Raw genomic sequence first — 24,361 nt, 5'->3', positions numbered from 1 at the left:
CAGGGTGAATGCGCCAGGAACGGGGCAGAGATAGCCTGACTGCGGCAGGGTTGATGACATCGGAAATGACAAAAGGGCCCACAAACCGGGGCAAGAGAGAACGCTTCCCTGCAATCCGCAAATTGCGGGATGACAGCCACACCTTCATGCCATTCTGATAGATAGGTGCCGGAGAGCGATGTGCGTCAGCAGACTTTTTTGCACAATCTTGAGCTCGGAGCAAGTGACAACGTACATCCCGATGTATTTGGTCTAAGTCACGCACACAGTCGCATGCAGCCGGACTGGAGTCTGGTAAGACCGCATCAAGCGGTAATGCCCTAGGGTGATAACCGTACAGGGCAAAAAATGGAGAAACCCCAGTAGCCGTGTGCAAAGAGTTACTACATGCGAATTCAGCTTGTGGCAATGACGTTACCCAGGAGTGTTGGAACTGAAGATATAAGCAACGTAAATACTGTTCAATAGAAGCGTTGGTTCTTTCAGTCTGTCCATCCGTCTGAGGATGGTAGGCCGACAAATATCTGTCTTCAATGCCCAAGGAAGCTGTAAGGGCCCTCCAAAATCGTGTGGTAAACTGCGAACCACTGTCGGAGACAATGATGGACGGCAGTCCAAAGAAGCGAAAAACATTCAGCATGAACAACTTAGCTAATCCGGGAGCCGCCCGGAACAAGGAATGAACAGTGCATACTTCGTAAAATAGTCCACGACTACCCAGATGGTGCCATGTCCCTGGATTTCGGGTAGTTCCACAATGAAGTCCATTGACACCGTCTGCCAGGGTTTGTATGGAACCGGTAAAGGTTGCAACAATCCCACTGGTTTGGATCTGGATGTTTTACATTGAGCGCATATAGCACAGGTAAGGATGTAGTCCTTTACATTTCGTGCCATGGTCGGCCACCAGGCCCAACGCCGTAAGGCCTCCAGCGTTTTCTGAGTACCCGGATGTGCAGCAACCAGAGAGTCATGAGACCACTGAAGAGCCAAGGTTTGTGCCCGACCAAGCCGAATAAAGACACGCCCTTGGATGAAAGGGAAACCATGCACCAGTTCAAGGTTATACTCAGTGATCTCAGCCGGGTAGGTAGAGACCCAGTGAACAATGACGGAGCGTAAAGTAGGTTGAACTTAACAGCTGCAAACGACTTTGTTCGGTAGAAGAGGCAAGGATTCAGGCTGTAAGCCATGTTTCCCGGTGTGCAGGCGGGATAAGAGAGTCAGCAGAGAGCTGGGCTTTAGCAGGACGGTATGTGATGACGAAGTGGAATTGAGAGAAGAATAAGTGCCAACGCGCCTGCCTCGCCGTGAGACATTTCATGGACCTGAGGGCCAGTAGGCTTCTGTGGTCTGAGTACACTGTTACGTGTTTGGCCCCCAGGAGGTGGTGTCTCCATTCCAAGAAGGCGTCTCTTATGGCTAACAGTTCACGTTCAGTGATAGAGTAGTTCTTCTCGTAAGGCGTCAGTTTACGAGAGTAATAGGCGACGGGGTGAACGTCGCCCGAATGTGGACACTGTTGCGATAAGACAGCACCAACAGCATACCCCGAGGCATCAGCTTCAACAAAGAACGGACAGTCTGGATTGGGATGTTTAAGCACAGGAGCGGAGGTAAAGGCAGATTTTAACTGGTCAAATGCCCTTTGAGCCTCCGGGGACCATACATATGACACCTTGGCACTGGTTAAAGAGGTAAGAGGTGCAGAAATATCCGAAAACCCCTTAATGAAACATCTATAGAAATGAGCAAATCCCAGAATTGATTCCAAGGTCTTAATAGACTTGGGTACCGGCCATTCCAGAATAGCTTTGATTTTGGATCGACTCATACGAACCCCCTGACCAGTAAGGTCATAACCCAGGAATTCCACTTCTGAGCTATGAAAAATGCACTTTTCGGCCTTTACAAACAATTTATGGTCTCTTAGACGTTGGAGTACCGTTTTTACATGTTGGTTGTGATCGGTCTGGTTCTGGGAATAGATGAGGATGTCGTCAAGGTAAACCACGATGTATTAATCCAGGATATCATGAAATAGGTCATTCATAAATGCCTTGAAGGTAGCAGTGGCATTACAGAGCCCAAAGGGCACCACCAAGCATTCAAAAAGACCATAGCGCGTTTTGAACGCGGTTCTCCACTCGTCCCCTGCTCTCATGCGTATCAAATTGTAGGCTCCTCTGAGATCGAGTTTGGTGAAGATCTTTGAGGTACCCAGTTGGTCAAGGAGAACTGAAATTAGCAGAAGGGGATATTGAATTTTTACGGTAGCTGCGTTCACTGCACGGTAATCAATACAGGGATGCAGATCCCCTTCTTTTTTAGGGACAAAGAAGAGTGGAGACGATATCGGAGACTTAGAAGGGCAAATAAACCCCATAGCAAGATTCTTATCTATGTACTCTTTGAGAACCGCGTCTTCCTTGAGAGTGAGCGAGTACACCCTTCCAGATGGTACCTTTATTCCGGGTATTAAGTCTATTGGACAATCGTAAATCCGATGTGGCAGAAGAACCTCTGCCATCCCTTTGTCGAACACGTCCGCATATTCAGCATATTGAGAGGGGACCACAGACGTAGTCGTATTAGAGATGGCCCCAATATGCATAGTAGAAGACACCAGTGCCCCAACTGGGCTACCCTGGCTGATTCCAAGCAATGAAGTGCATTGGGTATTGCAGACGTGGGAAGGAAATTGGATCTGATGTCTCGACAAATCAATAGCAGTGTTATGGAACTGCAACCAAGGAATACCGAGGATGACCTTGTAATCAGGAGCCTGGATGATGTCAAACGATATCTCTTCAGTATGCACTTCGACGGTGCTCATGATCAAAGGAACCGTCTGATGAGTTACCATGCCAGAGACAAGAACAGAACCGTCCACAGCGTTAACCGTTTCAGGGATAGGTTTGCGAATTAGGGGTATCCTCGTGACAGAGGCAATGCCTTGATCTATATAGTTACCCGTTGCTCCTGAGTCGATCACCGCCAATGCCTTGAATGAACCTCCCTGGGTCCATGTAAAACCGACAGGAAGATGGAACAACAAAGTCGGTTTCTGTGAAGGCGAGTCCAGTGGTGGTCCTCTCAACGTAGGGACTCTATCTACAGTCGGGATTTGGCATTTCCCGCCTTTCGTTTAGGTTTTTTGGGACATTCAGGCAACAAATGATCAGAAGCCCTGCAATACATGCATAGGTTGTGTGACCTACGGTATTCTCTTTGGGCGGGTGTAAGTGGAACTCTAACAACACCAATCTGCATAGGTTCTGGATCAGGAACAGTGGTGGACGAGGATTCCGCTGAGGCCAAAGAAAACGAGACAGGTTTCTTCTCACCCTTCCTTTCGGCCTTGCGGGCGTCAATCTGAAGGACTAAATCAAGCATCTCTCCAAATGCTGTACGAACAACTGGAACTGTGGCGAGGATGTCTTTCAGTTCGTCCGAAAGACCCGGGTAGAATACTGCTGTCTTCTTTTCTTCAGGCCAGTCTGTCTCGGCTGCCAGCTGATTAAAGCGGGCTAAATAGACCTGTAGGGAATTGTTCCCCTGTCTGTGTTTCAGCAACTCTAAGTCAGTAGCCTGAGTGGTATATCGTGCGTCGAATACTTTGCTCATAATAGTGAGCAGGGCATCACAATTGTAAAGCACATGACTATTGGATTCTAGCAATGGATTTGCCCAGGCGGCAGCAGTGCCCCCCAAATGTGACAAGACAAATGCAGCCTTAGTAGTGGAGGTAGGAAAAGAAGCGGGCGACACAAGAAGTGCAGCTTACACTGATTGATGCAAGTCCTATAATGCTTGGGATCACCTAGAAAACGTTCTGGGGTGCCAGAGGAAATTGGGTAGTAAGCATAACAGGAGGTGCTCCCTGAGTGGGAGCTGGAAAGCCAGACCCTGAAGCCATAGCTCCAGTACCGGCTGCCTGTGAGGCGGGAGCAGTCACCAATGCCTGGATATCGTCCATATGTTGGCATAATGCCTCCTGTGCATTGATCAGATCAGTCCGTAAATCAGTGACCGTTTGCACAATTTGCGTCAAGGCATCATTAGCCTCTGTAGACATCTTAGGCTGCTAATTCTGTTGCTCACCGCTCCGTAGGTAGGTCGCTGTACCTGGGTAAAGGACCTTGGCGACGGGTGTTAAGCAAGGACTCGTGAATACAGCCGCAATTCCAGCTCCCCTGAATTCAATGATTCAGGCTTCCTCGGAAGAGGGTCTCTTCTCTACGATGTGCTCCTCTGCTGTTTCAATATGAACAGGCAGAGTTGCCAATCGCCTAAAAGAGCGGGAAGAACACACACTACAAAACCCAATGCTGAAAAGGAATGCAAAGATATTAGATATGCAATTTGAGGAAGAACGGAAATAATGATCACAATAAGTAAAGGAATACCTAGGCAAGAGATGGATTGGTTCACTATAGGGAAGAACCTACAAGAAAAGAAACCCCTGTTACCACAATTAATAAGGCACCCTGATAGTTGTAAGTAATGGAACAATAACCCAGTATTCAGACCTGAATGAAGTGTCTCCGGAGGATCAATGGCGTCCAACAACAGGCGGTAAACAACGACAGGAAAAAATAACAAAAGGGGGAGGTTAGTACAGGTAGTTAGACCCGGGCGGCACGAGGGTCGCACTAGTGATGGGTTGGTGCAAACAGGTAAGCGTCACTTATGCACTTGATGAGTTGTTTTTTCAGATGGTATAGCAAAGGCAGTCTAGGAAGGTGTTCCGGGGTCGGTAAGCGTTAATTATGCACTTGGTGAGTTGTTTTTTCAGATGGTATTGGGAGTCTGAAATAACATACCAATGTTCACAGAGAAAAGGAGACACAAAGAGCAGCAGCGTTCAGTAGTGTAGAAATTGCTTAAGGAGTTCAATAGAGGTGCACAGGAGTTCAACGGGGGTTGGAGAAAATACCGAACTAAAGAACCCAGGATTAGATTACCTTATATGCTTGGACCGGACGTTGAATAGAACGAGGTAAGGCGAGGAGCGGCAAGGAGGCAGCGGGCGTGGGTGGGAGAACCCCAAACTACCGTGCCAGCCGGAGATGCAGGAAACTCACAGGAAGTAATGCAAGCAGTCCAAGGGCAGTCCGAATCGGAAAATGTAACAGGCTCAAAAACACGCCAAGGGAGTAAACAAAGGCAGTCCAGGAAGGCGTTCCGGGGTCGGTAACCAAGGAAACGAAGAGCGTTTTGAAACGAGACTTCACAAGAGAGATGGTATGAAAACCGTAAGAGCGTAGTACCGCAATTAGCAGCAATGAGCCGGCAGGGGAACGGCGCTTTTAAGCTGCAGGAGGGCGTGGCTTCAATACGCGTACTTTACGCACGGAACGGGTCAGCTGATACGAGTTCCTCCTACGCATGCCCAGGCGCCATTGGTAACCTGTATTTGCTCCATAAGGGATCTTGCAAATGCTTTCTCCTCAGCAGGGAAGCCGCTGGATTGAAAAATGCGGCATTCCGTGGCCCGTATGTAACACATCCTCGCTGCTTTGGAAATTGTTTTACCTGGTTTACTACATTTCATACACATATATATTATGGTATAATAATGTATTTGCAATGTAGTAAGAAACATGTGCTAATTTCTATGTCATACTGGATCCGGAACATGGTGGTAATTACTTTGAGTAATATTGTCTAGGGTCTACACTTTAACTTACATTTAGAAGTCTATATTTATTGAATAAAAGCTGGAGACTTTGTCCCTTCTTCCCTAGGGGGAGCCAGCTCTTTTGAGGCCAGGGGTTTGGGAAAACAGGACCTCACTGGTAGTGACACCCCATTAGGGGTCAAGAACTGCCATTCCCATGGGAAACTCCCTATAGCTAAAGTATTATCTGCCTTCATGGAAGTAAGAAAGACTGACATTGCATTTATGTGTTTGGCTCAAGGTAACAATGACATTACATCAATTTGTATGGTTCAAGGTAATGCTGAGCTTTCCACAGGCTTGACAGCCGATGGTGAACAATCCGCCCCTTTTGAATCTCAGAGCAAAAATAAATGGCCAACAAACCTTGAATGGAAGAGGAGAAACCGAACAAAGAAAAGAAACCCAACGAAGAAGAGAGCCTACAACGTGAGATCGTTGGGGAGGGGTAGAGCCACGCAGACCAGTGGAGCCAGCTGCAGCATGCTAGTAAGCGGACGCTCGAAGGAGACACGGTCTGCCCAACAAGGAAGCATGCAGGGCCTGAGAGACATCGGCCGCATGAAGTGAACCGCACCTCGAGGCACAACCTCATACAGGATGTGTTGGGACCAGAGCCCACAAACAGACCCCGAGTCCAGGAATGAATGGAGAACTGGGTCCTCTGCTGTCAACCAGAGAGCCAACCAGCGAGAGATAGCCGAGACGAGCGGAAAGCGAAAACCGCTATTATCCAACAGGAAAGAGCAGCAAACCGTGGAAAATGCTTTTGCCGCTTATGAGACAGACCCTGCCTGGAGCAAGCACTACAACACAGCAGGTGTGCAGGTTGACCAGGTAGGAGGGAGGAGACAAGAGGAAAGAACGAGTAGGGAAGAGAGGAGGACTATCCAAACCTTGTCCCTATCCAAACCTTGTCCAACGGTCAAGGGGACCTGAGAACAGAGAGAGCAGAAGATAAGAAAATGGGTTACAGAGCGAGAGAAACTCTAGCAGTACAAAAAGCCAGAAGGGTCAGAGGGACCCACAAGAGCTAAGACAGCCAAACAGAAAGAGGGGGGATCACAGGTAACCCAAAGAGTTAAGTGACACATTGGGTCAGAAGAACCCAAAGGAGCCACAGGGGCCCTATAAGCAAAGTGAAGAGCAGATACCAGGGGAACAACGAGGAACCCAACAGTTGGTCAAAGTGGGGAGAGCTAAACCAAGATGCTGGAGAGGGATCAGGGAAAAATTCCTCCACCTAAAAAATGTGGATATTTCGTTTTTTCAGGAACTTGAGACTTTTTGTTTGGACATTGGGAAACATTTAAGGAACCTTTATAGAATGACAACTGTTTCTCTGAGGGGAACTGTTATTCACTGATAATTATTGAAGCAAGACTAAGGAGGGTTTCCTGGGATAAACAGAGATTGTGGCGAAGAACACATAGTGCAGGGCACTCAACCTATTTTCTTTTACATTTTTCTAAGTGGTAGGGCAAGTTTAGTGAATACTTTTGGGCCGAGAACTTAATTTAAATAAAACGACGTTTACATCATGTCCTCTGGTCAGAGTCTTTCTTCTGGCTTTTGTTTTCCCTCAGGTATGCAGTTTTCAGGAGAGCACTGGCGTGGCTGTTCGCATAACTTCTCTTAAGACCTCCTTAGCACATAGATTTCTCTGTTTAACATTTCTTGAATGTAACTGGTACTGTAACAGCGCCTTGATGGAACAGTGCGCTTTCTAAATGGAAAAATACATAAATGGTATAGCATGAGTTAGGCCTTAACTGGACACTTACATTTTTTTTTTATCTACACTATGATCAGCTATGTGTTATATTTAATCTGAGTATTTTTTTATCATAAATATTTTATATGTGACTTTATGAAGTTAAAATGTTTCAGTATACAAATGTGGTGTATTCTGTTGTCATATTTATTGGGGCTAATTGTACCTCCCTACTACCCTTCTTCCCTCCTGAAGTTAGGCCTGGCTGCTCAGCTATGCCTACCATTGGAAAGTCTGCTCTTTCTTTTTGGGTGACACACTGTTCAACAATTAGATTAGATGATTATACAGCCATCAGTGGGTTTTGCAAAAGTCTTCCTAAAAACCTCTCTAAGACAAAGCTCTGTCGACTTTTGGCAAGGGGAGGCATTCCAAAGGATCGGCATCTCTGGAACCACTGGGCACAACTGGTTCACAGTTCAGCTCATCGCTGGAAGACCTCCTGACACTCTTGGGATGTGCAGGACAGCTCAAGTGTGGAAGATATACATCATCCTGAGCGAGGGGCTCTTTTGTGCTAAGACACTGTATAGCCCCCATTGCTGTGCATCTTGTTTACTACCTTCCTCCAGGAGCAGTCTCCAAGACTATGCTGCTCTCCACCAAGGAGAAAGGGTGTGAGGAAGATGTCTTTTGCTAAGTAATCAAGTCTGCTTTACTAGGTTACTGCATCATCAAGGTCCTTCTTCATCATCAGTGCTGAAGCATGGTCCTTATCAACAGAAGGTTCAAAATTAAGATTCCATGAGCAGGATCTAAAATCAGCTGGATGTCAGGCATCAGCCAGTAGGCAGCAGCTACTGCTGGGGAACCAGGAGCGAGTACACAGGGCCACAAATCTAGTTTCCACAGGAGAGGCTAACTTTAAATTTTTGCACATTATGTATGATCCTTCATGTTTAAATGTGTACTAGATGTGTCCTAATCTTTTCTTTATTTACATTCTCAAATCCCAAATTTAATGTAAGGCACCAGTTGTCTTCGGGAGCCAAATGTAGGTGCTGGTTTCAATCTAACCAGGCTCTACTAAGCTAAAAGCAGGCGCTAAATAGCTCCCAGCTCCCCTCAATTCCAAACCCTGCACCGGACAGCATGAAGACCAGCTCATGTTGGTAAGCGGTATAACGGTGTTTCATCGGCAGTAATTTCTATGTCTGCCTTTTAAATCAGTATGAAATTATGAAAAGGTAATCACATTTTATTTGGGGCAGATAAGGGATTGGTGGTTCGTGAATAGTAAAAAAAATAGGTGGCAGAGGGGACGTTTGGGAGGGGGCAACCCAATAATAATAATTTGATGACCTTTTTTGTAATTTTGTACAGGTTAAGGTATTTGTTATAATGTCTGGCGATGAAAGAACACAGAACCGCAGTAGCATGAGTCCAGAAGCAGATACTAGAGCAGATGCTCACCGGACACAATCCCAACATGAAATGCATCACTGCACTCACTACTCGAGAGCCTCCACAAAAGAAATCTACGGGGAGAGTAGTTTCCCTCAAGTCTTTAAGCTTTCTTGGAGTTGTGCATCTTCTTTGCAGGGGCTGGAGGGGCCGGCCAGCATGCCCCTTTTATTCCCCGGTGGGACATAGTAATATTCCCATAAGGCATTTAGTTCCCCTTTGCAGTCAACAATGTCTTTGGTGGTGGAATCTGGATACAGGAATCTTATGTAAGATACCCCTGACTTCTGAGATAGGCTGCTGCCCTCATCTCTTTAAAGAATTCTTAAGTACCAACCTTCAAAGCATGACATTGCAGCTGCTTTTACCAACTGTCTTTAGCTTATTAAAAAGCAAAAACGAATAACTTACCTGTGACTTTTAAGTTTAGGGATTAGGGTTTAACTTCTTAAGTCAGAAACGCACTGCATTGCTGTGCCTCATACTTTATAAGACCTATATTACACATGAACCGCCTGCCTCCCTACCTTTATCTCTACAAATGAATCACTTGGGTATCACTGTTTTGAGATATAAAAGTGTGCTAGTTATCAATTTTGACACCAATATTGTGTGTGAATATTTATTTATGGACAGACGTTAATTACCCAACAATAGATTTATAAATTGTTTTCTTCTGCAAACGACAAAAGCATCTACAGTGGTGTTCTCATAACATTTATCCTACTCTACCTGTATAAGTACCCATGATGCTCCACGTGTTGGCAGTCTCAGATTGTTTGATTTCATGGCATGGCATTGGTGTGTTTCGAAGCATTGTAGTGTAAGGATATATGGTAGATAGTAACTAATTCTGTGTATTTCACTAAACTGAGCTCCCTTGCAGGGAGGATGTGCGTGCATATGCGATTCTACACAGATACAAGCAACAGAAAGATTATTATTGGGTACATAATATTCGTCTTCTGAGGCTTCTGAATCTGTTTGGATTTACATGCATAGTATGAGCTTCTCCTGCAGTAGACTGTGTTTTGCATTTGGGAGGGAGGGTGAGGATGTTGCAGGACGGATAGGCTGTGTAGGTTATGTGGGGATTTGTATGTTGTGGACATGGCATTAACATTCCAGGAATTCCGCTAGATGCATCCAAATACACAGTTAAACTTCCTAGATTTCACTAAATTAATGGCAGATGTTAGCCATTTGTGGGAGGGAGTCCCTGTGAGAGCAAAGTCTCATGTGATTAACGTTGCGCTGCAGCAATTAGCACACAAAGGTTTGCGTTTAACTACATTACATGATGCAGACAAATCCACTGGGAATAGCAGATGGACGAGACTGCGGTGTAAATGGAAGATGTGATATCGGTACACAACTCATAGATGCTGACTGGAACTGTTGCATGAGAAACAGGTGTCCAAGAATGCACTTTTGCGATGGATACAATACAAATGTGTTATGCGAGCATATATCCCCAATGACACTGGCGAAAATGTCATGAAACACTGACTCGCACTGCTGGCGATGCCAGAAGTACTTGGGAACGTACATACACGTGTGCTGGTAATGCGATACTGTTAAGGCATTTTGGGTCCTAACACTAGCAGAACTACTGACTGGGTTGAGCGTGCAGCCCACTATCAAGCAATGTTAATTGAGTCTCTTACCCCCACGGAAAGGGCAGACGCAATAGAATGCAGAGTAAGGCAGTGTTGTCAGGGTTAATATTAGCGAAGCGCAAAATATCGATGGAGTGTTAATCTCAGAGCGGGCCTCACTTTGTTGAATGGTTATGGGAAGGAGGTTAAAGCTGAGTAGACACAATACCTCCCCTTACAATGTCTGAGGATGAAAATGTCTGTTATGGTGTATTAGCATTAAATATGATATCTATTGCATGGCTCTTTCAGATCTTTGACGTCCCTGAACTGGACAAAGATTAATATTGGTTAACCTGACTGATGATTTGGATTAGAATCAATACTTGCCGCTCATACGAGGTAGTTGGCACATTTGATGTGGATGCAGATGGGTGGAACATTTGTAAGAGGTCATATTGTAAGGAGATTTACCTTTTAAAATAGACGTTTTGAGAACACACCATAGGCCCTTCACATATTGAGTCAGACTGGCTAGCAGTTGATACTGAATAATTTTGAATGGGTCTGACAGGTGGGAGCATGAGGGAAGTTGAGTGGGAAATGGAGGCACTGGGAAACTTGTAGACGTTGCAGGTAACCAAGTTTCTTGTTGATCACGGATTGTAATGGATGTCACAGACATCATAATGTGTTAGTACTGTTCTACAGGTCTTGCAGTGCATTTGAAACAGTGATACTGATATGTGATTGGTCCATTTACTCTCTCTAAAGTATAAATCAATAAATAAATGGAAAAAAAGGAATCATATGCCTATTAAAGATTAGCAGGCAGTGTGGGTTAAGTAGGAGGTGGGCGAGCTGATGGAACTTTAGAAAACAAATGTTTCAGAACTGCCTGTCCCACTTGTTAATCTTCCCTAGTTTATGTGTCTAGACATTAATTCTGCATGGGCAGTGTTCTGCCTTTTAAAGCAGATTAAAACTGCTCAGGAAGCCCCAATTGAAAGTGCTCACAGTAAATTAATAAATGTCTAATTGGCAACTGTCTCAAGTTCAAATTCCTAAATATTGGAATTCATGTTCTTTTCCTTAAATTGAAATATTAAGGACAGAAGAAAAGCTAATGAACAGTTTTTCAGCATGTTCGGACACAAAGATCAAAAATGTGATTGAAAAAATTGCCCTCTGAACATAATGCTATTGTACCATTGATAGCCAAACATTTAAATCGCAACCAAGTAATTAGCCATCTATCTTTCATATAGGGGGTCCATTGAATACAAGGCTGAATAGTTGATGTGAGCAAGATTGAGGCACTCACCCAGTTGCTTTGTTTCAAAATATCTTGTTCCATCACTGTTTTCTTATGAATTTAATCCAAGTCTCACATTCTTTTTTTTAATATTGGTCTGGTCAACCAATCAGAGAAACTGGTCACCTCGGTACATGTGCTCTGGCTAATTCATCATGTATATTTCACTACATGGTCACTACATTCTCCCTTTACAGTAAAAAATGTAACAGTACATTATTTAAAGTGCCATTATAATTCAAATGAATACTTAAAAAGAGACACATTGGTGATAGTTTAATTTGATCTTCCATGAAAAAGCAAGCCTTGCTCTGTATGGACTGACTCAATATGTTGGAGCAGAGAGGGGTAAACCCAATAATTGTTTACAGAATTTATTTTCAGTCTTTTCAAGACTATCCCCCTTATGTGTACCCCAAAGACCCATACTGTGTGGAGCAGCTGATTACACCTTTGGTTTCATAAGCTTGCAAAAGTAGGAGTATCTATCATCTGTGTGTTGAAATTATTTGCAAATGTGAATATTCATCCCATACTCGGTGACATGTTGCAGGACTGTTTATTTACATGTTTGACACTGGTAAGATCTTAAGATCTAGTGTAAATCATACACGCCCAGATAATCAAAAATGTTTACCTTTTTGACCGATTTCCCATTCAAATGAAATACTTGCACCTATGTATTGGGCTGAATTAAATACCATTACCGCAGATTTGTGTTGCATTAATGTGAAACCCAGACTACTCATGAAATTAGCATAGCTGTCAATTAAAATGTGTAAAGAACTTTGGGTTCTAGACATGAGGACACTCCTCTCAGTATGACAATCAGTGGCTTGATAATGGCTGGATGTGGAAGATCTGCTGTGGTATTTCACAGTGTCTCATGCAGAGAGTTTGTCAACAAATTAAAAAGAAGCAGTGCATGGATGCAACCTCATCAGACACCTTTTTAAAATTGGAGTGGGATTAAAGAGCCCCTTTCTTGCTATAGTAACCACAGTGTTGTTATTCTTGCGTACTGCGACAATTACCCATCACAGGTCTGAAGGCAACCCCATATTGCACGGAATGGGTCATAACTTGTGTTAATCTACAAGTTTTTACTCCTTTCTGGTGGAACCTCAGACTTTAATGCCAGAGCGCCACACTGATTCCTGGCAATAGTAAGCATCAGCAAGTCTGGAGGAAGTTGGCCCCCTAACGAAGACCGGGTCGACCACGGAAGGTTTATACTTCATCATTATGTGGATGTTTATCAACATGCTAGAGGCAGCCATTGAAGTGACGAACAATGCTTAAATATATAAGTGTGTGTGTCAATAACATAAGACTGAGTGGAGAAGCCAAGCTGGTCAATCAAGGACCCAGTGAATTCATGGACAAGTTAAAAAACACGAGGGCAAAGATGGAATTTAGCAGCATCTGGAATGGGAAGGGGTCTGATTCTTCAACTCTTAGCAATGCCTTCTGAAGTCAATTGGCTAGATGACAAATCAACTTCACCTGCCACCAAAGCACATTCATTTTCAACTTGATAAATTGCCAGGTGAAAAGACTCCCTTCCCCTTCCTTGCTTGTGGGTTTCAACCAGTCCTGGCACAATGTCAAAACCAGCAGAATGGCTCCCTTCTCCTGGCTTCTGTATCTCTCCTCTGAGTCCAGGACCAAGAACTGTCTCCCTTCTCTTGGTATGCTTTGGCACAGTTCAACGCAAGGCCAAGGGGAATGACTCCCTTCCCCTGTCGTCTTTATCCAAACTCCCGATGTGGTACCAGGAGAATGACTCCCTTCTCCCGATATGGCTTGATATATTTCTTTCTCAATAATTTCTTCTTCACACACGAGTTGCCACTCTCACTTGTTCTAAAAAAAAAGTCCCAAATCTGGTCAGGGTCCCAGACCATTCTCTGGTGGTCAGTGGTTTTCCGTTTCCCACTGTAACAAGTAAGATTTCCTCTGATGCTTTTGATTTCTAATTTTTGGTCCCAGACCATTCCTCTGGTGGTCAGTAGCTTTCCTTTAACCACGGTAAAGAGGAAGATTTCTTCTGATACTTTGTGTCTCTAATTACGGGTCTCAGACCCATCGCTGGTGTCCAATGGTCTTATGCACGCTGCTGGGATGAAGAAGCGTTCACCGGTTGCTTTCAGCATCAGCGGTTCCCTTTGTGTCCCCACCGGTCCTCCCATATACCCCTTTACCTTCACAAGGGGTCAGGCACTGCACTGCTCCGGTTCTTCCAGAGATGGGTTTTCCGCTTTGATGCTCCCAAGTGCCTTCTCCTTCAGCCGGCGGGCTCCACAGCGTTCTCGCGGATCTCCCACCTTTGCAGTCTCAGCCTATCTGTGGGACCCATCGTTCCATCCGGCCAAGGTTACGCCACTGCTCTTCTTTCAAGGTGGGTCAGAGGGGTCTGTCCCTGCAGGGTCCCTTGGTTGACTCTCGCAACGTCTTGCCGGCACCTGCTGCTCCCCCTGCTTCTGTCGGGTTTCAAATCTCCCGGGTTCCTCGCTCCTCAAAGACAGCCTCAAGTCTGCCTTCAGTTTTCTTGATGTAGGACTGGTACCACCTCCACCTATCGTCAAAACCTGCAGTGTATGATCGTGGAGCGTTCTTCATGATGACGGTGAGCCACCTTGTGGCAGTACTTGAATGTGTAATCTTGATGCAGCTGATGTTCCTTCCTCGTCCTAGTCCTTCCTACCTGGCTGATTTCGTCACCATGACAATTGTACCTTTGTTTGCACTCTAAGGAAGGATTAGAGGTGGAGTGTAAAACTAGGCAATGTGTGTGGGTGATGGGATTGCCTGGGATGCACCCTAGGTGGTCATCCTGGTCCCCAGACGTGGAGATCTTCCCCATGAGGTCCTCGCGTATTAAACCACCCCTATGGGGACTTTTGAGTATCAGCTTCACCTCTCTAGCCTCATGAGAAGGGGCTCCACCCTTGGGGAGAAGTGACGACACCTTGTGAATTGTCACATCTTCTGCAACTTGCGACGAATCCTGCAGAGTCATCACTGATCCCCAGCCTAAAGTCTTCTCCCATGTGACCAAGGGAAGGCAGCCACTACCTGCTCCTGACCCTGGGGGGGGGGCTATTATGAGGCTTGATCACATGGGAGGAGAGGGCTGTCAGGGGAGAGTGCTGACTCCAACAGGAGAGAAGTGGTATACTTCCCTTTCTTGTGTGGAAGATCCCTTAAATCCAGAGTTTTTGATGGCCTGCTATCATTATTCAAAACCATCTGGTTATAAAACTCTGAGAGCCACTTTGTTTAAACAAAATCCTATTCAGTTTTCAAGTGTATATGGTGAACCTAGAGCATATGAAACACTTGATATTTTTGGTGATTATATTTTAAATGCAAGTATTCAACAATGCGACTTAAAATCAGTTGAAACTTCCTGTAACGCTAAGAGTAATGTGCAGTCTAGTTGTCATGAACCTAATCAGCGCGGGACATTTAAACCCACGGATCACCTGCAGCAAGAGGAACGAGGAAGGAGAGAGGACAAAGGTTGCAGAGTACATAGAGCTGGAAGCAAGACCAGTGGCAAAGGCAATCCCACGGAGAAGAGCCGCGTGGAGAAGAGGAGATGTCTGCCCAAAGCAGATTGGTGGCGTTTGGGACAGGGGGCACTGAAGTAAACAGTGTGCAGCGGGGCCCAGGAGACACAATCCTGCAGAGCTGCACTGGTTCTGGCAGCAAAGGACTTCTAAGCTAATGCAGTAACCAAACGAGATTCTGCCGAGAAGGTGAAGCTGGCCTGCGCAAGCTCCTCGCAGGAGCCACACTGTGAACTGGTAAGTCATCCGAGAAGCATAGGGGGCCAGGACGTGTGAACACGCTAAAAAGTGTTTAAAAGCATCTTTGAATACCAACCAAATAAAACTGAAAAGAGAAGGCAAGCATGGTACAATTCTCATGACATGAGATGGGGGGTAGGGTGGAACCTGAAACCAGCATTGCCAAGAGTCAAAAAAGAAAGGTTGAAGACAGAGCTTGAACAAACCCTCAGACACAGAGCATGGGTTCCTTTTTTAAAAATGGCAACCGCTACAGCATCGATGCACAGAGGGCCCTTTGTGCTCTTGACCCCACCTACGAGGGATCGTGATTGGCCATGCCAGGCCACAAACCAGCAAGCCCATGGGACCCGGGGGGCGAAGCCGGCCCTTCTGAAGGACTCCCATTAAGAATAGATGATTCTGTCTGGTGATGGGAGGCAGTAAATATACGCTACTCGGGAACGACTGCACAAGTCTATCCCAGCTCTCTATAACGCTTGCTATGTCTGATGCCCTGCCTGATCATGCAGCAATTCTCCCTTCGCCTTTCCTCCCACACTGTGTATACCCTTCGAGCATTGTCATGCCCCACATCAGAGCTGACATCCTGTCTAATCTAGGCACTGCCTCTCTGCTAAAATGTGACACACTCCATTCCACGATGCCGTGTCTGGGAAGCACTAGACTGGCAAGACTGTCAACGCACACCTATAGACCCTGGTCTATCCTGAATGGCTGCGCTAAAAACCCCATCCCGGCTAAAATATTTGAGTGTGCGTGAAAGAAAATTACAAGCCCCCTTCATCCAGAAAGTCAGATGCCCCATGCCTTTACTGGCACCACCTTCTAACTCTGTTGCCTGTAACCAAACAGTGGCACCACCACCCGCGTAGCACTCACCAAGTTGACACCTATACAAGCAACCTGCAGCCAGACTGCACCAACTGCCCACTATTCCAGCGGACTCCTCGCCAACACCCATCATCCTACAGTCCCTTCCAGAATTGTGTGATTTTCCGCCATTGTTACCCCCTACACAGACATGATCATTGAGAGTCTACCTCTCTCCTGAAATATCAGACTCGCCAGGTTGTCCTTCCGTTAAGACCCCAATAGGCATACACATATAGCCTCTGAGGGAATTGAGCAGCCTTCCAATAACAGAGTTGGGTCTAGCCACACCTCTGTGGCCGCACAACCTGACAAATCTGCTTTACGGCCTAACAGTACTCCTACTGTACACTACAACCCTTCTGATGACACCACCACTTCAGTGGAGAATAGCGATCCTATCCACCTTAACCTTCATATAAAGACTTAATTTGGTATACCTTCCACCTTAACTTTGCCACCTCCCCTAAAATCAGCTAAAGTGAATGCTAGGTCTATACCAGCCCACAAACTTGACATTGCAGACCTCATCACAAACAACAACCTTGATTTCTTAGCCATCTCTGAAACATGAAACTTAAGGGACTTAGGTTTAGTCACCTTAAGTTTCCTAGGGTCATCCAGACGTGGGCCCCTTGCTCACTGTGCTCAGAGAGGCACAGCTCCACCTCAATGATGAGGCCCAACAAGGCTGAAACATGTGTCTTGGGTTGATGTTGGTACTCTTGTTCAGAAGAGAATTGCCATAGCATTTCGGTGCTGGACTGCCCATGCGGGCGGGACAAAGACTGATATGCAAACGGATATTTCCCTTCTGTGAAAGGCACAGTGAGCTAAAGTGTGGCTGCGGACTCTCGAATGGGTACCTTCCCAAAGAACAGGTCATTTAGCCGTGTTTGTTCTTGCAGTGGGGCGCCTATGGACTATTTTTTGATTGTTTAAGGAACTTCAATTTAGTCACCCTAAGTTTCCTAGGGTCATCCAGACGTGGACCCATTGCTCACTGTGCTCAGAGAGGCACAGCTCCACCTCACTGATGAGGCCCAACAAGGCTGAAACACGTGTCTGGAGTTGCTGTTGATACTTTTGTTTAGAAGAGAATTGCCATAGAATTTCGGTGCTGGAATGCGGGCGGGACAAAGACCGATATGCAAACTGATATTTCCCATCTGTGAAAGGTAGAGTGAGCGCTAAGTGTGGCTGCAGACTCTCGAGTCCTTCACAAAGAACAGGTCATTTAGTTGTGTTCGTTCTCGCAAAGGGGAGCCTATGGACTATTTTTTTAACTCTGAAACATGGCTTCACGCCGCTGCTGGCCCCTCATTGTCCTTCACCATTCCTCCCGAATATACCATATCGGATAGACAGATTGGACTCCAGAGGTGACTGGTTCACCCTTGTAGCTAGAGACTCACTTCCTAACAGAGAAATATGCACTATTTCCTTCTCTGCTGGTGAACCTTTGTCAACTAAACTGAGCCTGTCTCATACCTCCACGATGGCCATACATGTGGTATATCGTGCTCCTGGCCCTCGCCTCTCATTTGAAAAGGATGTCTTGCACATCCTTGACAAAGCCTTACTTTTAGACGATTTCAACCCGGGACTCAATGATGAGTCAGATCGTAACACCTTATCCCTAACCAACCGCCTCAATGAACTAGGCTTCGCCCAATGCATCGTTAGTGCCACGCATGCCAAATGCAAAACCGTGGATTGGCTAGCCGATCTTAACCACAACACAGCCATCACACATCCAATCAGCCATGCCCTTGGACCGACCATCATGTCATCCTATTCACTATTCCAGTGTCCAATGACCCATCCTCAATGGCCCCACTTCTCCCAGTCACTCAGAAAAACTGAAATATCACCAACGCCCACATTCTTCCATTGTTGGATATGCTAGTTCATTGCTCAATCCAACGACCCTGCAGCACTGGTAGACTTTTATGATTTAACACTCACTCAGGCTATCAACACTGTGGCACCCCTCACGCTACAGAAAGCTAAAGCAGTCGCACACTGCAATGTTTGGTTTTCCCCTGAACTCAAAGCCCGCCATCTACTGAAACGCAAGGCAGAAACACTATGCAACAAAAACCCCACTCAGCCGAACAAAGCTTGCTTCTTCTTGACAGCAAATTAATATAAAAAGGCCATCATCTCAGAAAACAGTTCTACTTTTAATACTAGAATTGCTAAATCCAACCCTAGCGCTAGAGAGCTTGTCACTATATTATGCGAGCTTGAGGCCCCTATGCCCACCACAACTAACTGCACTCAGGACAGCACCTGTTGCGTCAACATTTAAAATGCCCTGTTGCTCCAAACTGACACTCCAAAAAGACAAATGCCCTGCACCAGTTGTCAAGGACTGTGCCAAATCCCTCACACCCTTTATGACTACCCTTATCAACACTTCCTTCTACTCTTGCACTGTGCCTAAGAGTCTTAAGGATGGGTCCTTCCACTCTTAAAAAAAAAAACCTACCCTTGACCTCAACAAGCTGGATCCACTATAGAAATCATTCACCATAGAGAGCAACACCATCCAAGTATCCAGCAATGTCAAGACTTTGGGTGTATACTTGATACCACCCTGACCTTATCCAGGCAGGTCAATGCGATCGCCTTTTCTGCAGCACACACCTCTAAACTCATCAATGCATGCATACCCTTTTCTGTCCCCCCGACAACTGCATCACCGTTGCAAAGGCACTTATTGGCTATAAACTGGATTATTGCAATGTGCTATTTGCAGGTACATCCTCACGCAAAAACATGAACTAACTGCAAATCATCCAAAACAATACCCTCACAGCTGCTCTCAACATCCCGAAGTGAGAATACATTTCCAGAGCAAGATGAAAAGTACACTGGCTACGAATCCTTGAGCGCCTCATGTTAAAAACGTTTGCATTAACGCATAAATGCCTCTGCAACTCCGCACCAAAGTACCTCACACAAAAACTATCCAAAGCTCAAACATCCAGACCTACACGCTCCTCGCATTCTCACCAATTCACTATCCCTCGATTCAGATGCAAAATTCCTGTCATAGACTCCAAGGCCAAGAATCCCTTGCCTTTGCTTTGAGATCTGATCAATCATACTGGGCGTTCCGGAAACAACTTAAAACTTTACTCTTTTCATTGAACACTCCTCTAGTATGACCGCTTTGACTCTGGTGGCATTTTTTCTACTTTTTTGACAAGTATCTACTTGCACTTGTTCTTTGTCATTTCTGTCCCATATGTTGTAACCAGCGCCTTGATGCCTCCGGGTTTAGTGCACTTTATAAAAGCAAAAAATTAAATATATGGCATGTCAGAGGAAATTGACACAAGTACCAATTGAAGTCAACAAAGTCGTGCTGTTGAAGAAGTACAATTGTGTGATACCTAAGGAGAATGTAAATGTTGCAGAGAGGCCTGATAAAAGTATCAGGAAGTGAACCTTTTTGGAGTGATACCTGGCAGGAGAGTACACCAGGGGATCTCTGTGAGCAAAAAGGGGAGATATTCCTGACAGGAGAGGAAACCGGGATGTCAAAGGTTTTCAGTTGAGAGGTTTCCTGAAAGGAGAGTGTACGGGAAACTCACTTTGAACTTGTGTGTTGTAGAGACACGTGGTCATATTAAGTTCTTGTTTCAATTGAACATTTTGTCAACCAGAGACTTGAAAGGACTTGCCTTTTGCCATACTTGAATCAGTATTGGAGAAAAGACATGTGTTTAGCCATCCTGAAAAGTAGGAAAGACTTTCTTTTGCTGTATTCCCACCAGTGTTGCGGAAAAGACATTTTTATTTTGCCATTCTGAAAGACTAGGTTGGACCTCCTCTTTGCTATATTCCAACCAGTGTTGTGAAAGGAACATTTATTTTGCCGTCCCGAGGAGTGTATTAGGTAAGAGAGACATTTGTAGTGCCTTTAAGGACTGGTTGTGGCACATAACATTGTGAATAGTGTTCCTGAATTAAGCCAGGGGAACCAACCCCTGCATATAAGGATTGTTTTGGTTGAAGATATATGTTTGAGTTGTTGAACACTTCTGTTGAGGTGAACTTCGAAACATTGACCTTGTACCTTTTGCTTATTGTGAGGGTCATATTTAGTTTGGACACATATCACCCTGCTTTAGTTTTAATTTCTTAGGAAGGGACATTCACGGTAGGATAGGGAAAGTTAGAGCTTTATCCAAACCCCTTTCTGTTAATAAAATGGCTAATGTTGAGAATATTACCACTTTGTCTGCATCTAATTTCTGACCCCTCACAAACTCTCTATATCCTAGGTGGAATACAGACAACACAATCTGTTCCAGAAATAGCAAACTGGTGATGGAGAGAGTTGCATAACATTGCCAGATATCCTTTTCAGAAAAAATGAAAGGACTAGATCAATCCATAAGCAGTCTTCAAAGATCCATTGAGTTAGGGATACAATTAACACTTGGCATCAAACTGGGTATTAGGAGGTAAAGATTGCTCACCCACAACTGATGAAACGTTATGCACTGTATAAAATGTAAGGTTCTACTACTAAGTAGACATGCAATCAATTAGGATAGACATTTCAGTGGCTTTTCTTTCAAGCTATTGAAAAATGTTACTCTGAGAAAAATATCTTCAGAGAATAAGTAGCACCCGGATGTTAAAAGAAACCCAATTGGGTGACAGAAGAGGCTAATTAGTTCAAGAAACGTAATTTAAAATATGACTGAAATGGCACCCTGGGTGCGGAGCATTCTTGGGGTTAATGATGAGTCTAACGGATTTTAGAAATAGGTATATGCTGAAATCCTCTTCAGAAAGCCTTTGCATCGTATGTATTGCATGTATTATGTCATTTGTATAACACCTTTGATAAGTGTTTTATTATTGTAATAGTTGGATCTTTTTTATAACTGTAGAATGCAAATTATAATTTTTACATTCTATTTAAAGAAAAAAAAATTCACATAATATTTAATGTTTCTCTGTACTGGTGAAGCTGCCAACTTATACAATTATATCAAGAGGATTAACATACAGATAAAAAGGCATGGGTTATTATATTGACCTCAGTGACACAAGGCAAGGGACAGTGGAAGAGGCATTGACTATGCTTCCCTTCCGCTGATGTTCTTATACAATGGAATAGTAATTAGGAAAACCAGTTCAATATCTTCCTCAATCCCCATTATTCAATTAGTCCTACAGTGCCAGGTAATAAATGATATCAATGGCTGCTGCAAGATCCAAAAGCTCCAATAAACTAATATCACCATTCTACAACATGCAAGATTGTCATCTTGATCTCGCTGCCAGGTATAAAAACTGTTGGCATTGGGTAAAACAATTGTGCTAAACCTCGCTATGTCCCCACACCATGGATTTTCAGTAAGAAAAGACAGTCGTGATAGAGCAATTGTTACTAAATAGTTCAGCATCCAATGTAGGATTTATTATTAGCGGGCTGACCTGTCATGTAATGGAGTCAGGAAAGACTGCTTGGTTTAAGGAAGTATACATTTACGTTTAGACAAAGGTTAACAAGCAGATGGAACTTAGATTTTAGAATGATAACAAAGTGCAGCCCAAATAGCTACAGTATATTTCATAGACTTTAAAATCACTGACCAGCCTTGCATATCATTTTCACTAAATTGTATCCAAACTGCCTCAGTCTTTTCTAGAATCTATAGCAAGAGGAAGCGGATGGGAATATTGATCTTGACCTGGGTGATTATATTAGAGAAATGCAAAAAACATATCTAATGTGTTCAATCCTTTAAAATACCAAATGTCTGAGTTTCATCAAAAGACATAACATTAGTGTGTATAAGTATGCATTTGCATGGCGTCAATACTGACTTCAAAAAGAATGAATGGCATTGCAAAGTGACCCTCCACCAGGCATGACATTAAATGAAAAAAGCGTTCAAAATTCAATTGTACAGTGAGTACTTTATTATGTTGTCTAAGCTAATCCTGCAATTAATATAAATTCTGTATATTCTGTATATTTTTGGGTGGGATAGGGAACTTAGTCATGAAGGGAGTAACGTGATTATACGTAACTAGTTGTAGCAAAGGAAATAGAGGCAGTGATCAAGTTCATGATAAGAGTACATTTTAGATATTCAAAGGAGAGGATAGTTTCACTTTTGCAAGATGGTAGGTTATACTATTTGTAACCAATGGCTGAAGGGAGGGAGTTCCATAGGATTGGTGCTTACTCTGAAAAGGTGCAACCACCTTTCCCTTGGTTGCAAAATGTCGGAACAATTAGTAGAAGGTCATTAAAACAAAACATTTAGAAAATCTAATCTTAATTTGACATGGAAGGTTAGGCTGATCCAGATGACCCATTTCTCTAGCTCAGGGTTTTCCAACTCCAGGCCTCGAGGGACGGAAACAGGTCAGATGTTTAGGAAAGCCCTCATTAATATAAATGAGATACATTTGCATACAATGAATCTAAATGTACACACATTTCTTCTCATGAATATTAATGAGGGATATCATGAAAACCCATAAGGATTCTGCAGCACTGCAGATATAATTTGTTCTTTCTCTTTCTGCTTTGCTCTTTGGCTATTCACTCTGTACCAAATCTTTTTGAATAAGATTAAGACAAGGGAAAGGTGGTTGCACCTTTTCAGGGTAAGCACCAATCCTATGGAACTCCCTCCCTTCAGCCATTAGAAACCTCAAAAGCAGTAGCATCATTAGACCGAGAAAATAATACATTATTTTAGATTATAAAGGTTACAATTCTAATGTCATCCAGGTGCCCCAATATTCTATCTCTTCACTTCGTCTACTAAGTCAGTCAGTTGCCTAATAGCCATTGGGGGGGGGGGATGGAGGAGGGGGGAGAGAGAGAGAGAGAGAGAGAGAAAGAGAGAGAGAGAGAGATCGTGTGTGTGTTCGTGTGTGTGTGAGAGAGAGAAAGCTCTGAATAGTCACTGACACTGTCCCCTTAATCCTAAACTCTCCCCTAAATTCTCCCCTCCCAGCCTATGTGTTGTGGTTGTACATTTCACATCAGCTATTATCGACACTATCAGGCCACTGGAATGCAATGCAATTTTCAAATTTGTCTCATCTTGTCAAACCACGGTCTACACAAAGGCCATTGGAACCACAGCGTTTCAAAGCTATAACACATGGCAGAAGGCCAAATACCACATAACATCGCATTTTTAACTGTTGATGTTTTAATTACTGGGATGTACTAACCACTAGGACTATGTCTTGCATGTTATTACAATAGCAGATGGTGTGGGAATGGAGGAGTTCTGCCATTTAGATCATCCTTGGCTACGTATTAGAACATTGCATGATACAAAAAGGTTTCATTCATAGGACTAAATAATGAGTTACTGAGCCAACAGAATACACGGTGAGATTGTATAAAGCACACCCATCAAATTGTCGAACACTTACCATTAAAGCCCAAATTCCATTGACTCGAAGTGCAGGGTTTTCACTCTGGGTTAAACTACACAGTAGTTCTATAGCTCCAGATTCCAAAATAGGCTGAAAACAATAAAATGCTGTTGACATGTGCTTTGTAGTATTTTACTAGACAACTTTTATTGTTAAACTTGGTTCACATCACTGCTACTTGCCTTCCTTTTTCAAAGGGAGAAGAGCCCACGTATCACACACAATTCACTGTCATGGGAGCCTGCCCCTGTAACTAATCCCTTATGAACTAAACTCTCAGTGTGATGGAAGCTGGTGCCCGATGCCCAATGTTCACCAAATGAGAACTATGCCTCAATTTCATTATTCACTGTCTGAGGACAGGCTTTTATAGGGCCAACTTTTTTTTACCAATTTTATTTATTAGAAATGAGCCACAATTACAATTCAAAACACATATTGTCACACATGCATTGATAT

The 24,361-nt window shown here is 44.2% G+C and overlaps 1 protein-coding gene across 7 annotated transcripts in view; it reads right to left on the bottom strand.

Moving 5' to 3' along the window:
• ARMC8 (armadillo repeat containing 8) overlaps positions 1–24,361 on the bottom strand; it is a 1,620,024-nt gene that overhangs the window by 363,591 nt on the left and 1,232,072 nt on the right. For all 7 annotated transcript variants that reach the window (XM_069615827.1, XM_069615825.1, XM_069615821.1 and 4 more), the window contains one exon: positions 23,900–23,992. In XM_069615827.1, coding sequence (XP_069471928.1) covers positions 23,900–23,992 — 93 coding nt within the window. The remainder of the gene's footprint in view (positions 1–23,899; positions 23,993–24,361) is intronic.

The sequence above is a fragment of the Ambystoma mexicanum genome, chromosome 9 (assembly GCF_040938575.1).
Source record: "Ambystoma mexicanum isolate Mex_15411 chromosome 9, UKY_AmexF1_1, whole genome shotgun sequence".
Taxonomy (NCBI): Eukaryota; Metazoa; Chordata; class Amphibia; order Caudata; family Ambystomatidae; genus Ambystoma; species Ambystoma mexicanum.
This window is presented reverse-complemented; position numbering and strand designations above follow the sequence as displayed.